At 37.3% G+C, this 24,193-nt stretch overlaps 2 protein-coding genes across 4 annotated transcripts; one reads left to right on the plus strand and one right to left on the minus strand.

The window, feature by feature from the left end:
- On the plus strand, positions 1 to 2,935 carry LOC118739959. Its single transcript, XM_036471461.1, has 2 exons — positions 1 to 239; positions 2,165 to 2,935. Exons 1-2 carry the CDS (start codon positions 23 to 25, stop codon positions 2,929 to 2,931), a joined length of 984 nt encoding a protein of 327 aa, XP_036327354.1. The 5' UTR covers positions 1 to 22; the 3' UTR covers positions 2,932 to 2,935.
- A 5,793-nt stretch (positions 2,936 to 8,728) lies between these two features.
- LOC118739461 (general transcriptional corepressor CYC8-like) lies at positions 8,729 to 14,298 on the minus strand. 3 transcript variants are annotated; one of them, XM_036470812.1, is made up of 3 exons: positions 12,210 to 12,689; positions 9,759 to 10,492; positions 8,729 to 9,691 (listed from the first exon to the last, which is right to left on the minus strand). In XM_036470812.1, exons 1-3 carry the CDS (start codon positions 12,277 to 12,279, stop codon positions 8,951 to 8,953), a joined length of 1,545 nt encoding a protein of 514 aa, XP_036326705.1. In that variant the 5' UTR covers positions 12,280 to 12,689; the 3' UTR covers positions 8,729 to 8,950. The 3 variants fall into 3 exon arrangements, with proteins under 3 accessions (XP_036326705.1, XP_036326704.1, XP_036326703.1); XM_036470811.1 differs by lacking the exon at positions 12,210 to 12,689 and adding an exon at positions 10,793 to 11,277; XM_036470810.1 differs by lacking the exon at positions 12,210 to 12,689 and adding an exon at positions 13,564 to 14,298 and having other exon boundaries at positions 8,733 to 9,691.
- Positions 14,299 to 24,193: the final 9,895 nt, after the last annotated feature.

Consider the following 24,193-nt stretch of genomic DNA (forward strand, 5'->3'; position numbering starts at 1 on the left):
GACTACTCCAGTGACTCGAAAAATGGATCGAAATATATACAATATCACCATCGTCACCAACAGCAACGCTAATACATCCGGACCCAGTACAACATTGGAAAGTACAGTGGGAAAAGATAAATTGTGTCTTCTAGTTAAGAGCTATAGGTGCCTTTATGATACGAACGATCCTTCTTTCCACAGTAATAGAGAGAAGATGAAAGCTTGGGAGAGTATCGCTAATGATCTGGGAAAGTCAGGTGAGTAGCAGTGCGCGCAAAGACGAAGTTTATATAACGGAGGTTATTCCATGTTATTCATTAAAAATTGATTACTGAGTTTAAAAATTGCTTTATTTAATAATACATACTGGTAATAATTAGAACCTGTTTTTTTTTTAGTTTGTAACTATCCCCTTTAATTTATTTAAGGTGAAATAGAAACAGGCAAGAACCTGAAAAGACAGCAACATAATTTTTTATTAAATGCAATGCTCCAATTTTTAAATTTACCCTTCTTATGCTCTGTAGTCAACATTTGTAGCATTTTCGCTGAAAATTAATTCTAAGCAGTTTTGGCAGTTTTGGCTCCTGCGTTTTTAGGTTTTCACTCTGACGTCAGGACAACTCAGTGCAATGTAGAATAACAATATGGGTGTCAAATAAAAGAGAAATATGGGGCATTCCAGCACCGAAGTGGCTTTTGCATCTCCGATATTTTTCATAACTTTTTATGTTATACTACCAACTCAAAGAAGCCTCCCCGATTTTTTTTGATGTTTTTGTCTAGCCGTTCTCGATAAATCGATTTATGAAAAAAGCCCTATTTTTTTAAATACCCATAACTGCGCCAAAAATGGGCCGATTGGTACGTTTTTTTAATTGGACTCTTTAAAAAAGCTGACCGCCTTTTTTAAACATTTTTTTTTTTACTGTCACCCGTTACGCAACTTCTAGGGCTAGTCCAATAATGCCGTAACAATGAACTCTATCTTTTTCGAATTTTTATATTAATGAAATTCTAACAAATCTTGTCTAATTCAACTCAAGCTAAGTCAAATCAGATGCCTTTATCAAAATCATAAAAATACTACATTGCAGAGGGTGAAATTGTCTACATATTTGCAGAGGTATTTACTACGCTACGACTAATCCCCATAGCGCAATCAATTGTTAACGTCTTCCTTTGCATTTATACATTATATTTCATAAAAAAAAAAAAAAAATCATTGAATTTACCAATCGATTACGCGAAAGTGTTAAGCCGCGGCGCAATACTTCCCACTGCAATTGTGTAGAGAATTTATTCCCCTACACTGTGGCATATTTATCTTTTTGATTCTATTGGAATAAATATTTATTCCTCTGCCGGAAAGTTATTCGTCGCTATTCCATAGTGAATAATTGTGAAAAGTTATTCCGCCGTCGCACAGTGGTTCCCTTCCATATAAAATGTTGGCAAAAATAGAATTATAGACGGATTTAAATTAAAATTCGCTTCTTAGTTAAATTGAGGACGTTTAATTCAAAAATGTAATTTGTTTTTGGAAAGCTTTTATACTTTCACTATAAATGCAGTTTTAAGTTGACAATTTGGGTTCTTGTGGCATTTACATAGGTATGTGCATATAGTTCGTTCTATTTTCAAATGTGAGGTGTCAAATGACAGCGCTTGGCCTGTAGACGTGCAATAAAGTTTTATTTTTTTGGAAAGGGTTGCCAACTGTTTCAAATTTTATTACAATTGTTTAATAAGTTAAATTAATTTTATACTACAATATGGGCATCAATTGAAATGGTTTTGCAAATACTTTATTTCTAAACGACGCGTAGAAGGGTTGCCACATGTTTAAAAAAATGTGCTGTAGTGGAGCACAATCAAAAAAAATTGTCCCAATCAAATTCTGTACAGTCACACGGTTGCCTCTTTTTATACAATTTTGATTGCCGCAAGTTGGCGAAAAGCAATATAGTGACACCATTGTTCGAGCATGCGGCAATGTGGGCTCATTTTATGCATATTTGTTGTTGTTTGAAAGCAAAGAAGCAAAAACTTGAGTCCAATGAAAGCTGACGCATTTATTTAGAAGTTTGTGTGTAGAGTTTTTTATTTATTTATGGAATTACTTTTGAAAAGAATTTTTCTTGTTTGTACAATAAATCATGCAATTTTTACTTGTTTTCAGTATCTGAGTGCAAAGAGTGCTGGAAAACGATACGAACTGGCTACAAAAGGTACATCGAAAAATGCAAAGTCAATCCAAATATCCAACCTTACTATTTGTCTGAACATCTAACATTTCTAGAACCATTCGTAAGAAGAGAAGCTACAAAAGAAGAAGTACTAGTCAAGAAAAATATCCAAGCATGGCGCAAGCGTAAGCACTTAACCAGTACCACTGTGGTTACAAATACCAATGTAAAGGCTAAGGGCTCAATCAAGGACTACTTCATTATATCGCCAAAGCGCTCATGTTTAGGGAATACTGAAATAGTAAACAACAATAAAGAGTTAGACAACACCCCATCGACGTCAGCAGCAGCAACAGTAACTCGTTCAGAAGCAACAGAGCCACGAGCAGCAACAACATTAGAAGCAGCAGCTATAGCAACAACAGAGGCAACTAAGCACCAATTTATAGTCAACCATGAAAATGTTAACAACAATGAGCAGGACAATTTTACGCCGATTTCAGACGAAGAATGGGCAGCAGCAGTTAGAGCAATGGAAACAATGCAAACAATAACAGATTCACGATCAGCAACAACAGCAAAAGACGCACCAGCAACAGAAGACAAATATCAGGATAATGAAAATAAAATTCAGTCTGATGATAAACGATTTTTGGAAAACATATCGGAAGCAATGCAAAAAATGAATGATCGTTCGAAAAGTAATTTCAAAGTTCAGGTTTATGGTATCTTGGATAAATATCAAAATACCTGCACTTAGCAACGTAAATTTCTGGTAAACACGTCCTAAAGGGGGATGCGCAAGTTTCTTATTCACTAGTATATCGATAATGAGGTGTGCATCTTAGTTTAAACGTATCAATATATCGTCGATGCCTTTGCAAAATCACTCAACGACTAAGTCGCCATACTGGCAAAAATTTGTTTTGGTAACCCTGAACTCCGCCTATGCATAACAATTGTAAAATCCTTATTCCAAAAAGAAATTTGTGAAGGAAGATGAATGATGACGATATACACTCAGTTGCATAACTTTAAGACCGCCACATATTAACCAGTTTTTACAATTTATTTTCATATTATTTAATTTCAATTATTTGCTTATAAAAATATAGGTAGCTCATTCTATAACAAACATCATACTAATCCACATTTCAAACTTTGTGCAAAAATTATAAACATTCAGCGATTTTTCTCCAAAATTTTACACTTTTTTTAAGAATTTTTGAAAAGTTTTGCGTATGCAGTATGCGAGTTTCATACGGCTACAAAATACCGTTGGTTTTTGGCAAATTTTTTTTTTTTGTTCTTCCCTACAAAGTATGTTCGAAATTTTTTTATATGAAAGAGAATGAAATAAAAGATAAAATAAAACTGTTCACACAAAGCATTGAGTTCCAAAATCTAAAAAACTGTATGTAGCAGTCGATCCACAGATTATGTATACTGCATGACCTGCATGCTGAACTATTACTACAGATTATCGTACATATAGGAATATTTCGATGATGTACATAAATACCGCAAAAACAACCCAACAAAAAAAAAAGAGAGTAATGGCGTGTTCTTTTCTCGAAATAATGGTGCATTTATTCTGCGCTGTGCCTGGGCTGTCAAATTTGCGTGTTCTATTCTCATTGTGAGTGTTGTCCAGCAGATTTTGATTTTTTTTTTTGTTATAATTATTTTTCATAAACACATTTTTATGTTATAATAGAAGTAAATTATAAATTTTTTTTTTAAATTAATCGAATAAATTGCGAATAAGTTAGTGGAACTATGAATTTTCAAGGTGGCATTTATTTGTTCTTTTCTCATACGCAAAATGCAATCTTTTTTTAAGGGCATTTAAATAATGTTGCCATATAGTGAGGCAAAAGATAACGATATAAGCCCGCTAACTGCTGTGACATGTTGAGACCTACTCTACTATGCGTATACGCAACATTTTGCAAATCACCCAAAAATCTTACTGCGGTTGGAAAATACATTGTGATTTGAAAATAAAATTTCTTTATTGTATGCATTGTATATGATATAATTAGAAATATTTAATCGTCATGTTTAAACAATTTATTTATATGTATGTACATTAGGGTGGTCCAAAAACAGTAAAGTCGGAATTGTAATGCTCTCACCCCCTAGGATTGTTCTATATCGAAAAAAAGTATACCCCTCTTTTTTTTATCAAAAAATATTTAGAGGTAGCTCAAAGCGCAGAAATTCGTAGAAATGGTATAGAATTCTTCAAAATCAATATTTTTCGATCGGAAAACTCTGGTTCTCTTCAGGATACCTTCAATAATAATACCCAATTGTTTATTTAACCATTTTTTAATACTAACGATTTTTATTGGTCGCCCCATTGCATTTTTCGGGGTTTTTGGCGGACCTATAAATTATAGTTGCGATGAAAAAATGATTAAATAAACAATCCGGTATTATTATTGGGAATCTCCTGCAGATAAACAGAGTTTTCTGGTAGAAAAATATTGATTTTTAACTAATCTATGCCATTTCTACGAAAAGTTGTTTTTCCCCCATATAAAATACATGGAAAACTTTGGGCGCTTTGAGCGACCTCTAAATATTTTTTGATTTCAAAATAAAAAAATAAGAGTATATTTTTTTCGGTATAGGGGGTGAGAGGATAAAAATTCCGACTTTACTTTTTCACATGCATTTTTGGACCACCCTAATGTACATATATACTTTGATATATATTTGCTGCAAAAGTATCATATTTCATAGCTATATCGATTGAAAATAGTTCATTCGAAAAAAAAAATTGTTTTAATTTTTACTATGCTCAACGGCTGAAATGAGCACTCTCTGCGGCCAAAAGTCCAATTTTCCGTTTTTGCTTTCAAAATTTTTAACAGGCGGACTGTATTCTAGATGCTCTAACTAGAAAAGAAATTATAAATTTATGACCGAAATTGAACCCTGGTCCTTTATCTGTCGATGTAAAATTTGTAGTTTTGGTTTTATTTTGTACTAGAATTTTATTATATTGAACTACAGTGCAACACGGTTGTGTTTTACGTATATAAAAAGTTTGAAGCATGATTATTTTAACAATGGAAAATATTACTAATGGTATGTACTGTTAACTCTAACAATTGTGGCTTTAAACAACATTTGTGTTTTTGAAAAATTCACTGTTTGGAAATGCGTGTTATGATTATTAAAATTTAATCATATTGTGCTTGTTTCGTGCAGTGTGACTTTTCCTGCCCGATCTCGTCCGATTTGATTTATATATCTAGTAAAAGCCATTATATCTACTTTCATTTGGTGTATGAATTGTCTGCTTCAACTGACTACTGTTTGATAAAATTACTATTTTCAAAGTCAAAAATGAACAAATATTCAACGTGTGGATGGACCGGAAGTCCATTTTTTTTAAATTGGACTTCGGATCGGTTAAAATAATGGACTTCCGTTCTGTTTTGCCAGCTCCCGGTCGAAACCGTAAGCCGATAATACGACCAAAATATAGAGCATCCCCGACTTGGTAGTTCATATTTTTCCGTTTTCCAATAACAGCATTTTCCTCCGTTTTAGGTGGGGTGGACGGGTGGTCCGGGACACCCGGTATATGGGCGGTGGGTGTGGTTGTGGGCCGATTTCATTGATTTTCAAAACAAGGTTCTCAGAAGCATGTGTGCAGGATTTTAAGCGCCCATCTGCATTGGTTGATTTTTGGCCGCGGAAAGTGCTTATTTCAGCCACAGTGCTATGAGAGCGTATGAAAACCGTAGACTTTAAAAGCGTTTTTCTCGAGCTTTTGATTTCTTAGAATATACCACCCTTGCAGTGAATGAGCGATATTTATATTCTCTACAAAATAAAACGATAAAACTGATCTAAGTTTATACTTTTATTTTATTTACTAGAGAATTATGTATATAAAATGCTATGCAAAAGATTTGCATGGAAATTCCTACTCGATTTACTTTTAGTTTTCTATGATAAATCGAGCTCAATTAGCGCCTTAATCGAAAAAGCATGGCAAATTGCTCGATTAGCTGACTGTATAAACTATATATTTTAAATTTTTGGGTTCTTTGCTGAAAGCGATCGCGAACCTCAACAGCCTCAAGTGCAAGGAGCATAATAAAGAATTGATCTCCGCAATCAGTCGCAAAAGAATGAACTGTTGCCTTTGGTTCGCGAATGTCCTACTAAGTGAATTATTCTACTCCTTAATACCCACATAGGTACGAAAAGCAACAATTTTTTACTGTTTTTAAATTCAGTGTTCATATATACATAAGTACACATAAATATGTATGTACGTATATATCATTTCCTGTTTGCAAAATGTTAAACAGCACAAACTCAGCAAATTAGTGGAGAACACCTTATCGCAATACACACGCACACATTTCCAACGGGGTTTCCCCGGCCAAGGGAAGTCGGAAAAACGCTATCAGAATGTAGCAAAAGCAATGCTATGACACCGAACAGCGGCAGCGAGACAATCATGATTCATGCAAAACAAAATACTGGGTACGTATTTAGTATGAAAATAATATTAAAATCACAGCCATGAAAAAACTTGGTTTTATATGTAAATTAAAAATTAATGGTGGACCCAATACGCTACTCGTTTACTCCCTCTTTTGGCTTATTTCTTTCGATTTGGGAGTTTTAGTGCAAAAAAAAACTAACAAATAGTCACAGTATTACAATAGTACTTACAAAGTGCTACTCTGTATTGCAGTAGCGGAACAATTCGTGTCTTTACACCAGCTGATAGTTACCCGATTATGGCTCGTGTTTTAACGATCGTAATCCCTAAACCATTTTTATTGGGCTGTGTTGCCAAGAGGTAAATAATGCCTTGGAGTAGTTTTGTGCTACCCTAATGTAATGCAAAGCTGGAGTATATGGTCTAGCCGTAGGCCATCGCAATGTTAATTGGGTAGTAGTAGTAGGTACACAATTGTAGTAGTAGTGTTGTCTTTATTGAATTATAAATACTGTTACGATTATCCTTGACTACATGACGGATTTATTAAAATCCCCAGGTTCGTATCGCTGGATCGTTAGATAAACGCTCAAATTGACCAAATTACAGTATAATTACTTTTATTGTAGAAAAAAAAACACTTTACAATATTCGCGAATGCAGCAAAAATTAAAAATACTTGTTAAAGCACTTAAAACACTTTACAAAGCTTGCTAATACAATTGTAGCTTGCTGAATCGCCACTGACCTCGGTGCGCTGTAGCAGCGACCTTATATACCTGCGCTCGCACTCATGGCAACTCTAGAACGTAACTTTCAACTACACGTATATACATTAGGGTGGTCCAATATAAGTTAAATAGGATTTTTTATGGTCTCACCCTCTAAGATTGTTCTATATCGAAAAAATAGGCCCCTATTTTTATTTTGAAATCAAATATATAGTTGTTTTTTCCCCATATAAAATACATGGAAAACTTTGAGCGACCTCTAAATATTTTAAAAATAAAAATAGGAGTATATTTTTTCGCTATAGAACAATCCTAGGCCGTGAGAGCATAAAAATTCCGACTTTACTTTTTTTATTATGATATTATGATGGGGTTGCCAGATTTTTGTTCTCAAAGTTCAGTACTTTAGGCTTTTTCAGCTCTATCAATCAGAACCACCATGGGAGTTCCAAGGGAGAGTAGGTGGATGTGTCTTATCTATCAACCTCAAATTTTAGTCACCAAATCGTTACAAAGTAGCCAGGCATAGGTAAGATGAGAGCTTATACTCCCGTAGCCAGATGGCCAAAAAGGCTTATATCTTTGATTATGCGTTCGGAAGTCATCTGGAAATCTCTCTCGACCGCTTCAGAATACAGCGCTATCAAGCTAATACGGACTCCAAACGAAAGCAATATCCTTTTAACTTTTAAGTAGACAAATAGGTAATTTTAGATCTTTCAGATTTTCAATTGAAATTAATATAATTTGGCAATAAATAGTTTTTACAACTAAGCGGCATTTTTTTCTTGAAGATAATTGTTAAGAAAAAAACTGGTTTCAAGCTTTTTAAATAAAACTACAAATTAAAAAACGACCGCTTTAGACTCATCGGTCGTCAAAGGTAAAATTTTTTTACAAAAATTTTAAATATCACAAGCAATATAAAAATGACTTTTTTGGAAGTAATTTACTTGTTTGGTTGAAAGTAATTTTTGCTACAAAAATTAGTCAAATTACCCACGCAGTGCTTTGCTCTCTCGGCCATGGCGACTGCTGGAGCAGCGCGACAAAATGATATATGTACATACATACTTATTCATCTCCAAATGGAGCATGCGCAAGTGCTTTCTGTCGAAAGAGCTTTTCGCCATGAAATTTCGCCCAAGTTTTTTTGAACAAAATCTTTCAACCTATCTTGGTACCTAGTGTATTTCAATTGTCTTACAACTATCTTAGCCCTGCCCTGTTATAATAATAATCTTGGCAATGACAGTTTCAGCCTAGATTGACCCAAATTACTCGGATCTAAGTTCAGATAATGAATTTGACAATTACAATAGTAAAAAAGTTATTAGAATTTATTTATGTATTCATACAAACTAAATATTGATCACTTACAGTTATTTATATAGTACATGCGTGCATACATATATACATACAGCAAACACATAAAAAAGTCTTAAAGGAAAAAATCTAAGAAAACAACTTACACGCTAAAAATCTAAAGCTACGATTTACCAAAAGCATTAAAAACATGAACTAGTCAAATACACTTTTCAATTAAAGCAGAATATGTTTCCAAAACTGACTCAATCATCTAACAATTCTTGCTTGACTGCATGACTGATGGCGGCTGGTGTTGATGACGCTGAGCCGTAATTGGTGGATGAAGTGGGCGCCGAGTTGTTTCGCAGTAAATTGGCGCTGGACCGCGTGAACGCGCCACGATGTGCATTGAGCATCGACGCTGGTGACATTGACGAGGCTGTAGTTGTCGTATTGGTGGTGGTGCGCACAGTGGACGATATGGAGGCGACATTCTTTGGCAGCGCTGTCATAGCACCAGTGCTAGACGCCACCGCCGGACTCTGCAGCAGTGTGCTGAGGCGACGTATCATCGCCAAATCGGCCGCATTTATGGTGGGAGAACTAGAATTGAGGGTATTCAGCGGCGAGGCATAGCCAGAGGCGCTAGGCGATGAGGTAGGTGTCGGAGTAGGTGTGGGTGGTGGTGTACGTCCTTTGTTGTTTGGTATATAGCCATTCGTGTAGGCGGCGGTGGCGTTGGCGACATAACCATTACTAAAGGCTGTACCATTGCTGCTGGCATTAGAAACGTGACCGTTATAGCTAGTATTGGCCTGCGACGAACGACGTGCTGAGCTACAGCTCGCTGTTGTGTTTTCGAAAATTTCACCAATCACTTCATAGATCCGCTTCTTGAAAATTATCTTCTGACGAAAGTCCATTGCCTTCATTTCGGGCAGCAGGCCTTGTAGAAACGCGGCGTCAAAGTCAGGATCGGGTGTGCAGAGTTCGCTGGGTTGGGGCTGTGTATGAAAAAAAAAACAAGTTTTATTTAAAATGAAAAAGAAATAAAAAGCTGCAAAAACTAACCTTTACATCGCGCTCCGGCTCCACTTCCGCGCACATCATTGTTTCAGCTGGGCGCAGTCGCTTCTTAAATGGATACAATGGCATTACAGGTACTGGTACTTCTGCCACAATGCGTTCCACCACTTCCATTGGTTCAACAGGGAGTGCAGGCGGCAACGGTTGCGGTAAAGGTATCGGCAGCTGCTGCTGTTGTTGTTGTTGCGGTTGTTGTGGTTGTTGCAGTTGTATAGGTACAGATTGTGTTTGCTGTTGGGATTGTAGTGGTTGTTGATGCTGCACCAGTGGCAGTGGTGAGTTTTGCGCTGGCAATGTAATCTCCCCACCATCTGCTTGCGCCTCTTGTGCCGACTGGCTCTGTGATGCTTGCTCTCCCTTGCCCGACATGGTAGCCTCATCTACACTACTACTCGGCGCACGTTCTTGCTGTGACTCATCCTCATCGGTGCGCTGCTCATCGTCCTCTTCTTCCTCCTGTGCTGCCATGGCAGCAAAGCCATCAAATGACTCCTCACCGATGGGCACTTCAATCATTTCGCTCTTCTCGTCAGCAGATGTGTAGTAGTTGGGGCGACGTGATACCGGTATACCGGGGGTGATGTGGCGCGCTAAAAACTGCAACTCTTCATGCAGATAATAGGGTTTGGTACGATTAGCACTGGACGGAACTTTGTTTACATTGATGGAGCGCGCAAAAGAGGTGCGTATATTGCGCCAGCGTTCCTTGCATGATGGTACTGAAAGAGAGAGTGGAGATGGAGATAATATTAGGCATATTTTAAGTAATTTATAGTTAAATGAATGAGTGGTTAAATTAGAAGTTTTGGCTAATCATATTTAATACAGGATAGCATTTGCTTCAATATTTCCTACTGTAGATATTCAGAATAAACTATCCCGTAGATATACTGTTCGATAAACCGATACCGCAGGCGGGCTCGCGCTCAGAGACCGAGTGTTTTCTCTTTTCTTGAAGTCTGCAACGAAATGCGCTTGACCCATTTGTTCTGTTTAATATTTCATTACTGTTAGCTTACCGTTGTCTATGTGCGCACAGGCGCTCCGCAAATGGCATACGAAGATAATTATTGACGTCGCAGGCTCTTTCGGGCCCTCAATCATGTGCAGCAGCTTTGGTTCACGACAGAAAAGAAGAAGCTTCGGTGGAGTCACTCCGACTTATTCGGCAAAGAAAACATATTTTGTCCTACTGTTGGAAACTCTAGCCTTCATGAGCACAAATCCGACGACATGAACATGACAGTTCGCATTACTAGACCAAAGGAACCAAATCGATCATGTTCTAGATATCTCTATGTGAGGAGAAAACATCAACTCGTTTCACTACCTTATTGTAGCTTAAGTCCAAATGCGCGTTTACGAAAAATGGAAAAAGGAAAGGCAGAAATACGTTAGTGCGAAGAGCTCAAGGTGATGATGGTAAGTAGAACTGGGGCTCTAATATACCAGCAGAAAATAACATAGCAATTAAATGGTTCAAGACAGGGAAATTTCCTCAATGCTTTTGAAAAGCGATGCTGATAGTGAAGAACCTAGCTTAGTTTTTAGGGACGAAGCTCACATCCCACCCCCCGACCAAGACCACAATGTAGAAAACATCGTGCGAATTTGACAAAATCGCTGTTTGTATGACGTTATACTTGTGCAACTTGTTTACGTTTTTCTGGAAAAAATTTCTCTTGCATTCTGGTTCGCCTTTTGACATTCCTCTCGCAACTGTACCAGTGTGACGTCACACAAATATTACTCTCAAAAACCCTCTCTGATGGGCGTAATCTGGTATTCTATCATTCTTGGACAAGGACGAGGTCATAACCGCAATAATGAGGCTGTAAAACAACAAATCTTTTACAGCTGATGGCTTGTCATTCAGCTATTATACGTGAGCGGCGAATCGATAAGGTGCATGCATCTACCTTTGTGCACAGTACGGCGGGAAGAGCGCATGCCTTCCGACCGTAATTTAAGTGTGCTCTGCCCGATTGAGAGATCCTTTCGTATACCTCAATTACCAAGTAAACATCTTTCTAAACACCGCCCACAAAATCCTATTGAGCGTGTCTGGAAGGATGCTATCAGTATCACCTTCGACCTGGTGAATCCATCATAGAATAAGTATTAATTCTACACCTAGCCTTGGAAAAGACCCTCGGATTCTATCGTAGCACGGCGATACCAAAAAAGGTTCAGAAAAAATTTCCTTTAGGAACGCACAATTTCTCACCTGTGCGAATGATATCACTGCCCTTAGCAGGCGCTTCCCCGGTCCAGCCTTTTCCAAGTTTAATGTGCAAGCAAAACGAATGACTATAGGATCAAGTATCTTTTCATCTAACTAACAGAAAACACACTAGAGCGCGGCAACCAAGTCCCTGTTTACAATTTCACTTTAAGAAAGAAATGCACGTGGATGTCTGTGTATTTAGGAATCACCTTCAACAGCGTCTATAACATCAGCTGTGAAACTAATTCGGAAGTGCGATAGTCCAACATGCACTTGCATGTAAATGTTTTTATACTCTGGCAACAAAATGTCACAAGCAACAGCCTAATTACAACGGAATCAATTGCAGAGTTAGTAGAATCTTGTAACTAAAAAATTTATCAAGCGGTAGAGAGTTGTCTCACTCATCACCCTTTTCTATCTGTAGAATGTAGGTAACAGTATTATTAATAACTAAAAACACACGCAATAATAAGTCGCAATTAAAATGCCACATTCGTATTGCTGACAGGTAGAGTCAACACACCCGCGAATACCAAACAAACAAACAAAACACTCTCGCTGAGAGCCACTCAATACGTGACGGAGTCACCGGTATTTCCGCCGCAACGACGCTAAATAAATGTTGCCCCCGCTGCTATCCAAACAAGTCGAAGTTGGCAATATTGCAACTTGAACGCGCGCCCACATTGCAGACAAAAATCGAAACTAAACAGGCAAAAACAATAGCAGACTGTGAAGCAAACAAGAAGAGCGCACATAACATTCGGGACAGAAAAACAAACAAACGATGAGAGAGCATTTGTGAGAGCAAAGCAAGAAGGAGAGCGCGCGCGAACAAATATTTAAAGAACAACTACAAAAACACCACCACCACCAGCAAATAAACATGACAACAGCGCCGCTGACGTTGATGGCGCAGCACCATGGCAATAACAATAGGAAAATGCGCACTTATAGCCAGCAATGGGGAATTGAGCAACAACAAAGCTACAACTGTGACGACAATGGCGATAGTAACATTTTGCTGGCGTGCTAAGCCGCGCGTAGGGTGAGCGGATTGCTGAAGGTTGGTTGTATGTCTGGTTGTAAACGACACAAACAAGAGCCCCGTCTGGGTTGCCGTCGCAACGAATGCGCGCGCTCTCGACAACCAAAACAGCAGCAGCAATGTGCGCGCAACTGACGCAGTGAATAGCGACCGCGCTAGCCTACCAAGCAACGGAACAGCACAACAAAAAACAGCAATGCAGAAAAAACACGTCATGGCAGCTGCAAGTAGGCTGAAAAGGTTTTGCCTGACAACGGCCAGCTGGTGGTGGGGCGCAGTGAGCGCGCTACAGGCCGCGAGTGTGAATGTGTGTGGAAAAAAGTAGCAGTAGTAGTGGTGGTAGCGGTGTTAAGCAAGCGGACAATAGCGATTTAGGTGTTGCTGTTGCTGACGTTGTTTTTGTTGTTCGAATTGCATTCAATTAAATGCGCTACCGTCCGTTTTTAGGTAGCGTTGATGCATTTTTAGGCATGCGCGTGTCTGTGTTAATGTGTATGTATGTAGCTACTTACTTGAGTCATCCATTTCCTTGGAAATCTTCACCCACGCCTTGTCCACCACATCCTTTTTCAGGTAGTGCGGATGCGAGCGATCGTACATGCAGGGATGACGCTCGACTAGCCGACAGATTTTTGCGTTAATTTGATAATTATCCGGTTTGGAATCGTTGGATGTGGACAGCCTCATTTTGCTTTGGTAGTTTGATACTTTGCGCAGTTGTTGTTGTTGTTCTTCAGCACACAATCACTTGCTATGCACGCGGCGCGCACACATACCACGAGGAAAAAAACTAACAACTGCGACAAACGCTGGAGCCGCGCTGCTTTGAAAATCCTCTAAAGAGTTTTTTGACAAGTTTCGAAAATCACTTTTATGTAAATCTCTTTCTAAACACTATTACTAGCCACAATTGTTGCACTTAACTTTTTTCACTGTTCCTTTTCACACAAAAAATCAACAAGCGCTAGCTGAGCGCATACCACGCGTACGTTCCGCCAAGCCGTTCGATATGACTGCGACGATGATGATGAAATCGCCTAACAGCAACCAACAATTTTATATAATAACAGCAATTTTAGCGCTGAGCAACATGCAATTGTAGTCAACGACTGTTGGCACGAACGAACGATAACGAATGACGATGACGGCGCACACGAACAACGCAGAGTTTGGCTATGATGAAGGCGGCGATGGCAAACCTCCTCGAAAAAGCGGGCAATATCCACAACGGCAGGCGAGCAACTGAATGTGAAACGCGTCGACCAGCTCAGCTAAGCCGGGCGCTGAGTTGAGTTGCGTCGCACGGGGCGGCAGCGATTGCTGGTTGCTGCCTGCAGGGTATGGAGTAGGGGTAGTACGCGACAGGCAGCAGTGAGACGAGGAATAAGACCGTGTTTGTGTGTAAACGTGCGCGCGTTTGTTGAAGTGTTTGTGTGCGCGCAAACAACAGCAACAGTGGTGCGAAAACTGAACGAAAGTCATACATACATACATACATACAAATAAATAGTATATCGTCAACGACAACCAAAGTGTCGACGACGTTAGCAACGGCTTTAGGTTGGCGTGGTCAAAGCAATGACGCGATAGCGAGCACTCTACCAACCTACTCATACAAATGCATGGTTATTGCTCGCACGCACATACACACACACGCGCGCGCTCGACCTACCAGCAAGTGCTCCCTGCTGCTGCTGCTGATACTACTACTGCAGCTACCTGACGCATGCCAACTCAACGATAATGACTTTGGTGGCGATGCTCACGTCACTGGCGTTGCCGTTGTCGTTTGGCGCTGACGAGGCGGCTGAAAGCAAAAGCGACGCGCCGTCGAAAATTGTGTCGCGTTGTCGATAAAGTTGATGAGACGTTTGCGGCCAGCCGGGTGGAGGCAATGGCAACACTGTTGCTGTGGCAATATGGCGCGTTGACGACAATGGCAATGGCGACAAAACAACAGCATGAACAATAACAGCAAATAATTGTGTATGTAAATACATAAGTATGTACGTATGCATGCACTGCGGCATATGTATCAGAGCTGTGTAAGTGTGAAATCATTTTCAATTTTAAATCAACAATTTTTTTCTATCCAGTTTTCATTACTTATTCTTCGCTTAGGATTGAGGTTTAAAATTTTTGAATTTTCCATTCTCTCAAAGCAGTTATGAATTCACACATCAACATATTCATAGCAAGATTGAAAAAACCAATGCCCAATCAAAAAAAGGTTTAACACTGAATGAGTATTGAAAAGGCTGCAATCTTTTATGTGTGTGCATTCTTTAACTCAGTACCAATCATTAGTTCAAAGACACCCTGGTAAATAACTTTTTGATAAAAAGGAAGATTTTTGACAATTGCTCAATTGTAAAAATTCAAACCGGCGTTACCCAATTTAAGTTTTTTGGTAGAGGGGATTTTATATCATCTGTTTGGGATTATATATAAAACAGTTGTATTTACATTTACGTTTTAAATATAATTCATGTTTTATCTTGAAAATGTTTAAAATTTACATTAAATTAGATAACTACTTCGCATAAGCTTTACATTTAGGTTGATAAAATTTTATTGAAAATATTTTAAAAATCTTAGTGTCTTTAATCAAAAAATAGCTCATCATAAAAATTGTATCGCCGTTCGGCGTCGGCGTAAGTTTGTAGGTCCCTCCCATTTGTGTGACAGCAAAGGCGCACGCTACAAATCGGAGGAGAAGCTCGGCAAAAACTTAGCAAAAGTGTCAAGGCCAAAATGTGATTATTATAAATAAATTTAGTTTCAAACAGGTCGCAACCCTCTTCAAACACCTCAAAAGTATTCCCAATATTATTTAGTTGTGAACCCGCATGAGTCCGAAATTACCATTTTTTACCAGAATTTCCAGATTTTACCGGAAATCGTACTTGGTTTTCTGGCAACTGAGAGGACAGATAAGAGAGTAAGTAAGGTCATCTCTTTGTCAGAAGCTACCTGGTGGAAAATTCTGGTAAATCTGGCAAAAGATCCGATGTAGTGTGTTTGACAACCAAATTGTAAACAAAAGAGAAGTGCACTCTGCTAATGCATGTTGAAAAGTAAGTAATTCCTTGCTTGAGTGGATGCTAATGAGTTTTGGTTAAATTACAAAACGCTTAAAAAGGTATTAGCTGTAATTTTACGTTTAAAAACTTTAAAACTTTAACACATTACCACCCTATACTCTATATGTGATTGACCATTGAACTAAATCGTTGTTTATTTGGGTAAGATTAAAATATATTTTACTATTCAATATTGGAGTTGGTGTGAAACAAAAATTAATAATTTATTGTTATGTATGCAAATGAGAACTACAATTCTGAGCTTATTGAGCATCTCTTAGTCAAACACAAAGGCAATTTTGCTTGATCAAGTTTCGAATCTAAGAAGAAAATGTTTTTAACAAACAAAAGGTTAATAATAAAATTTGGAGGATTTAAAATATTGCGTATGGTAGCATGAAACGTCACAATCTTCTTAATTGTCAGGCTGTTGATATGGCTACGAAAAAGTGACAATGGAAACACATAGCTGAAGATTTCATACTTACAGTGGGATAAACTTCAAACCTCTAATATAAATTAGTTAAATTTAGTTATTATTTTTTTTTATCAATTTTAAGTTTTCGTTTGGAATAATTTTCATGAACTTATCTATTAGGAGATCTCTTTGGAAAATTACCGTACATCCGATATCTATTGAAATTTTGACATCCTCACTTTTTGGAAAAAGAAGTTCAAGATACAAGTTTATGTGCAAAAAATAAATTAAACAATAAAAGTCTCCTTATATTTATGGAACTTATAATAGAAAAATTTTTATTTCATTACCCAGACTTTATGAATAGCCTACTCTATAAGTAATAGTAGAAATTCCGAATTAGTTAGTTCAGTCAAGACGTCATTCAAAAGTTTTGAAGAAAATCACTTTTCTCTTTTGTGAAAATTTGGGACTATCTTATGCGAGTATTGTCGACAAAATGTTAGTCTATGAATGACTAAAAATTAACGAATAAGTGGTTAATCGCGATTGATGATTAAAATTAATTAAGCGATCGCTGTGGTGTAGTGGTTAGAAGTGCGCACTACCATTCCGCAGGGTGAGCGTCCGAGCCCAGTTCCGGCCAACAAAAAAAAGAAAATGTTTTTTGTAATAGTGGTCGGCCCCCGGCAGGAGTCGGCGTAAAACTGTAGGTCCCTCCCCTTTGTGCGACAACGCCAAGGCGCATGCCACAATCGGAGGAGTAGCCCTAACATATGTCGCTGGTCCTCTGCAATAACGGCACAATTCAAAATTTCAGGTTTAGAAAAATACATAATTTGAAAGCTTACAGTATGACTGCATATAATTACGTTCCAAGACATATTATTGCTAAATTACGAAACAAAAAATCTTTAATTGGCTCTACTGAAATATATGAAATTTTTAGTTGTGTCGATATGTAAGCGCCTTTCTATTATTATTAGTAATCATCAATACAATTTCAAATTACATAAACCCAGTCACAGCCCTTTTTTGTATTCGACGCTTCCAGAAATCACATAATACATAAAATAAATAAAAGCTGTTTTGATTAATATTACATAAACTGGAAACTGTTAAAAATAAGTGCGCTTGTTTACAGAGATTTTAGAACCTATTTAGTTCCGAAAATGTCTGTTTGCAACACATAACAATAAAAATGCACATCAAATTGCCAAGAATGATGAAGGAAATCGATTCAGACATGCCTGTTTAACTGGCCGTGCGTGCTCAAAACAAACACATGTTAATTAAGGAGCTATTCAAGTATTATGTAACCACCAGTGGAAAGCGGGGGTCTTGGTTTCCTTATTTTTAATAACAACGGGCAACATTTCTTCAAATAAGTAAAACATTAATTACACACGCACAAATTTTGCCTGCAATTTCGATCACAATTGAACACTGCACTTCACTCTCGTTTCGGATTTTTGAAAGCGTTTTTTAAGCTATTTAGTGGTTTAACACTTCTTGTGGGCACTTGATATTGTAAAAAAAATATGCGCAATTCGATCCCTAACTACATTTTTTTGTAAAGAACGCCCGTTTGCTTTAAATTTGTAAAAATATAATTATTTTTTTAATTTGTTTACGTCTGTCATTTGTTACAAATAAAGAAAAGTCCAAGAGTTGCCAAGTATAAATATCTTTATATCTATTTATTAAAATAATAATTTACAATAATAATTTATTTAATTAATACTTTATTAAAATACAAATTTGAAGTGCAAATACATTTGTAAAACTGTTTATCACAAAATGTTATTAATTGTTTGCAAGCATACTATAGTTTTCATGCATTTTGAGAATAAATAATCTAATATGTGTACATATATATCGTCGTTTAAAGTACAAAACCGCCTATCGTCATTCTTCAAAACCGTGTGACTGACATTGGCTGCCAAAAATTGGATTTGCTCACAAAAACTCTTGGCTCAATTCTTATCCATTCGTCCTGAAATATACTAGCCAGAATACGTTTGCTTTATAAAAAAGATAACCATTTTGAAATATGGGTGACTTTACTCTCTAGAAAATAATTTATGCAATTACGCGGTTTTGCATTTTCTTGATACGCGGTTTTGTACTTTAAACGACGATTTGTATAGCATGTACTTACGGCGGCCGCCGTAGCAGAGTGATTACATGTGCGTACTTCCACTCCATAGGACCATGGTTAAATACCTGGTCAGATCATAGCCCAAAATAGCAGTCGTCCTTCGGCACGCAATGGCAAACCTTCGAGTATATTTCTGCCTTGAAAACTCTTCTTATAAAACCAGAACTCATGCCTCAAGTTTGAGCAGAAGTTCGGCCAAACACTTAGAAAAATATTTTAGCACCAAATATTTATTTGTTTACTTATTTTAAGGGAGATGGCAATCTTCTGGTTTCACATTTTGAGTACAAAAATTTCAACCCTGATACAACAAATAGTATTAGTACTGAATGATAATGACAGATTGCATTCCCATAAACGTCCAATCATACATGATTGAGTTTTTTTTTTGCATTCACATTCTCTATGTGAATGGGTGTCAACCATTCCATAACACACTACATATTTTGTGTTTACAATTTGTAACCAATCTCAAGAGTGGTTGTTAAATTTTTTAAATCAAACAATCACATTTTTGAAACGAAAAAAATGAGAATGCACACTCAATTGATTCAATCATTACACAGCTCTGATATGTATGTCTGTATGTATGTATGCAACAGCGATACGATTGTAACAGCGCAGCGTTACAACAAAAACTTGGCGATAGCGAGGTGATTTTAATGCGGTGGTGATTTTGTATTGAGAGATGTACATATAGATACAAACATACGTACATATTCCAGCAATTTTACTAATACATAATAAGCCACTGAAATGTCAACTATTTTATTATATTGCATACTTTGATTGAACTAATATATGAAAAGTCACATGAAAGAAAAACTCCTCTCTTATGTCGACTCGATAATAGACCAGGGGCCTTGGACGCCGTTGCATAGAACCATTTCAGCAGAAACGGTAAGCATAGTTGACTATTCTTAATATTTCGATGGTTTTGTAGACAACGCTATTTTCCTGCGTTTCTCAATGTGCACGTCCATATTTTCTGGATCCTGTACTTTAGCAAAACGTCTACATATAAGGTGCCATTAGTCTCTGCATCTGAACACAGTGGAACGTTGCTTTGGTTAAGGAGAAGAGGGAGGCCCAATAAGTAAAGCTCTATTAAATCGGTATCCATGGCAATCAAACATAACTTGCAATTGGTGTAGAAAAGAGGGATTGTCCATAAACCCCAATAAAACTACAATCATCTCTTTCAATAGAAAAAAGAAGCTATCTAAACATAAATGGGACTGCGACTGCTGGCAAAGAAGAGGTTAAATATCTTGGCATGAGCCTGTATAGAAAACTCACTGAAGAGTCACATCTCAATTCGATTATCAACAACTCAAAGAAATCGTTATTAACCACTAAATAACTCGCAGGAAATATATGGGACTAGAATCCTAAAATGACCTTCTGGATTTATACTCAGCCGGTCATATCCATAATAAAGAACAGCCATTAAAAAACTGTGCAAGATCCAAAGACTTGAATGCCTAGATATATACAACAGGGGCAACGAAAACAACACACACTGCTGGTATGGTAGCCATACTCAATCTTACACCCCTTCAAATGGCAATACAAGAGAAAGTAGCACTCATGCTACATAGGAAAAGTAAATTCAAACAAGGCAACCTTGTCGGACACTGCGAAATCTTAAAGAGAAAGGAGGCCACAATGGCCAAAATCCTGTTCTCAGACCAAATGTATCCCATCCTCAACTTTACGAAGAAATACAATATCGTATTTCCCAATCGTGAATATTGAAGCAAAAACCCCACGTGGCTACACGTTGATTTACAAAAATGGTTTACCGATCATTCAGGTGTGGGTGTTTGGGACCGTGATTCCGCACATTTCTTCCCTTAAGCAAAGACGCAACGATATTCCAAGCGATGCTAGGTACCATACTTGAGACCGCTATGTCTTATCATCAAAAACCCGTATAGAGTGTGATAAAGCACTCAATGATCTAGCTATTCAGGGTAGGGTATTTTTAATCTGATTGCCTGGTCATGAGGGCTACGCTTGTAATAGAAAAGCCGACCAAAATAAGGGTCAACACACACCATTTTTGATGAGATAAGGCGTTCTTCAAACAAATTATGACATAGGGCTTTTTTCGACCGTTTTCTGAGATAGTGCGACCTTCTACTCAGCCGTCGGTGTGTAATGGAGCAGATACCAGATTATCTGGTTATCGCAACCAAGGACCACGATCTCTTGTAACATATCTTTATTTGGTCTTGTAAAGGTCTTCTTGAATCCATGTAACGTTAAGGAACCTTAGGAGGTCCGAAACAACACTGATTCGGATGAGACTCCTTTCTTTTGATGATAAACACGGCAAACGTTTAAAGGACTTTGATACGTTAATCCTAGAAAGTGAAACCTGGACTTAGTAAAGACACAATGGCACATAATGTGCTCCGCAGTTTCTTATTGCTTGTGAAACAATCTGCAGCGGTCGGAGTAAACAAAAATAGGTTTGGCGGCCGCTGTGGTTTAGTGGTTAGCAGTGCGCGCTACCACCCCACAGGGCCTGGGTTCAAGCCCGGTTTAACCCAACATCAGAAAATTAAAAGCAAAAAAGGTTTTTTTTTCTAATAGCGGTCGCCCCTTGCCAGGCAATGGCAAACCTCCGAGCGTATTTCTGTCATGAAAAACAGCTTCTCATAAAAAATACAATCGCCGCTCGAAGTCCGCGTAAAACTGTAGATCCCTCCCCTTTGTGTGACAACATCAAGCCGCACGCTACAAATCGGCGGAGAAGCTCGGCCAAACACTAACGTTACTAGGTTTGACAAGTGTTTCATTGCCAATACAGTAGGAAAGCTACCTTTCGTGGTTTATTATTTCTTGTCCTTGAGGGGAAATAATGGTTCAGGATTAAAGGACGCTTGTTATCCAGCAAGTGGGGATATACATATACATATGTATTAACGTCATCCTCTTCACGCCGATCGCAATTGTCTATGAGAGAGTTTTCTGTGTTACCATAACCCCGCCATACATCGAGGAAGCGACCTACGGTCGGTTATGTGTTTGTTCTCCATAGATTTTTCAGTTTTAATTTTGAGACCCTGAAGTGCGAAAAGTTTGATCTTCGGGAAGAAAGACATCATAATTTTTATACAAAAAACTATTCCTGATATTCCTGTCTATGATTCTTTCTTTGGTTTCTAGTTGAAAATACGAAAGGCTCATGGGTCGATATGACCAGTAAAACACCCAAATCAAGTAAAAAAAGGGATAATTATCTAACAACGATTCTATGCAACAGACAATTCACGCAACTTATTGCGTTTTTTCTTTTCAACCGAAAAATGTTGCCTTCTCAGTGCCCTCTACGCACCATTACTAAAGAAATGGCAATGAGAAGGCAACATTTTTTTGTAGAAAAGAAAATATCGTAAAACTAAAAATATCACTAACGTATTGAACATTTGTTTGTGCACAACCTACAACCTTTCGCCTGTGCAGTGATACGTGACAATTGCTGCCGTCTGGCTTTTGACAAAATAGTAATTGCCCTCGAAATAGTTGCTAAACTCACACATTCGCATTACTAGGTGCATAAAACCCAACAAGCATTTCAGTAAATGTTTTTAAAAATAACTTAAAGTAAGTTTGCTATAATAAGCGTTAGATAAGCATTTTTAATATTAAGCTTACTAAAAGTTTTTTCAACTAAACCTTTAATAAGTTTTGAGAGCGAATGTTTATAAATAACTTAAACTTATAAATGAAATGCAAATGCCAACGACATGAAGTAAATATAACATTTTTTCAATCGTAAGTGACGTGTTTACGTTTTTTAATATATATTATTAAAAGAAAAAAATTAAATAAAACCGATGCGGTAAAAAAATCCAATCCAGGACCCGCTGCGCTAATCGGTGGAGCATTCGAGTCTTCAAATGATGAGTTCTCCTTATCCTTTCTTAGTTTAACATTCTATTAAAAATGTATTAAATTTTTTTCAGAAAAGTTCATCAATGAGAATGGCAGCGATGAAGCGGAATATATAGCTGCATCGTTTTTCCAATTTGCCAATAACCGCAAAGCACGCAACAAGATGTAATAATTAACTTTTTTATGGTTAATTTTTGTGTGTTATCGTGAATTTGTATGCTAAAATGTCTATTCCCTATTTATATTTTCGCGACTGTAGATGAGTCCGCCGAAAATTCGCATTTCTTTTAGTTTCTAGATGTTAAGCAATCTATGTATGAGTTTTTAAAGAAATATCTTTAAATAAAGGGTTATAAAAATGTTTATGAAAAGCTCTCTTTTGAAAATTTTTAGTAAGTTTATATTCATACGCTTATAAACAACTTTTTTTGAACCTTTATTATAAGTTTACACGTTTACGCTTATAAAATGCTTTCTTTTGAACATTTATTACAAATTTATATTTCTACGCTTATAACCAATGTTCCTTTTCGATTATATTACGCTTACTTTCAAGCGTTTTACAAACAAAAAATCAACGTTTTGTAAGCTTAATGTTTATAATTGAAAACTTAAAAAAAACTTTCTTTAAGTTTATTTTGCTTGTTGGGAATTTATGCCATAAATACACATATGTATATACAAATACACATACACATAGCAAATAAAAATGTTTATGCCTACCAACCCCCACTGGGACCGTTTGCTCAGTCGATCGACCGTAATGCCGACAACAAAGTTACTACATATGTAGGTATGTATTCTATATTCACATCCATATACCGACTACCACATAAATTTGTGTGTTTGTACGAGTATGTGCATGGAAAGGTTATTTTACCTGCAACATCCGTGCCAAGAGCTACGTAGAACATTTGTAGCGTTGGTTAGCCAACGCCAGGAATAACACCTCTTTCAAAACAACGGCAACGTTAGCAACAATGTCGTTGGCAATGCAATTGCTTAACGTCAGCGTTTTCTCGTACTACTTATGTATGTATGTACCGCAGCTGTTTAATATTTGGAAATGACGTTGATTACTTAATATATATTATTTAAGAGCTCTCTAACAAGTTAACTACGACTGAATTTCCTCCCACCAAATGTCAAGTGTCACATTTCGACTCATTGTACTCGTAATAATAATAGGTTTGTTCCACAAGCTACTTCCCAATAAACAGCAAACAAATATTTCTCCAACCTTGGAGAAATTCATAGTTCTCAATTTGATATCCGACATAATTTCTCCAACTCAGCTCTAACCGACCCGCAGATACGTAAAGTGATAGAGAAACAAAATTTTTAATTAGACTGGGTTCACACAGAGAAACTTTTGTTGCTCATTATCGGTAACTTCTCTTTTGGTGTTGCCCTTCGCGTTCACACAGAACAATTCTTTGTTGTTGTCAGCTGTGAACGGCCAACTAGAATTACTCAGACGAACGAGAGCACAAAAGTTTCCCTGTTTGAACCTAGACTTATCAAGTAAAAAACTAAACCTATATAAAGAAGAAAATTACTAACAAAAAGTAAAT

This window comes from Rhagoletis pomonella, unplaced genomic scaffold, assembly GCF_013731165.1.
Source record: "Rhagoletis pomonella isolate Grant_MI unplaced genomic scaffold, Rhpom_1.0 Rhpom_scaffold_00005, whole genome shotgun sequence".
In the NCBI taxonomy this organism is placed as follows: domain Eukaryota; kingdom Metazoa; phylum Arthropoda; class Insecta; order Diptera; family Tephritidae; genus Rhagoletis; species Rhagoletis pomonella.

Bases quoted from the DNA above. Each gene is read 5' to 3' on its own strand.
- LOC118739461 (XM_036470810.1), bottom strand. From the start codon at position 13,738: ATGAGGCTGTCCACATCCAACGATTCCAAACCGGATAATTATCAAATT. The intron at 10,493-13,563 runs GTAAGTAGCTAC...TCTCTCTTTCAG, and splicing joins CAAGGAAATGGATGACTCAA to TACCATCATGCAAGGAACGC. The intron at 9,692-9,758 runs GTTAGTTTTTGC...TTTCATACACAG, and splicing joins AGCCGGAGCGCGATGTAAAG to CCCCAACCCAGCGAACTCTG.
- LOC118739959 (XM_036471461.1), top strand. From the start codon at position 23: ATGGATCGAAATATATACAATATCACCATCGTCACCAACAGCAACGCT. The intron at 240-2,164 runs GTGAGTAGCAGT...ACTTGTTTTCAG, and splicing joins TAATGATCTGGGAAAGTCAG to TATCTGAGTGCAAAGAGTGC.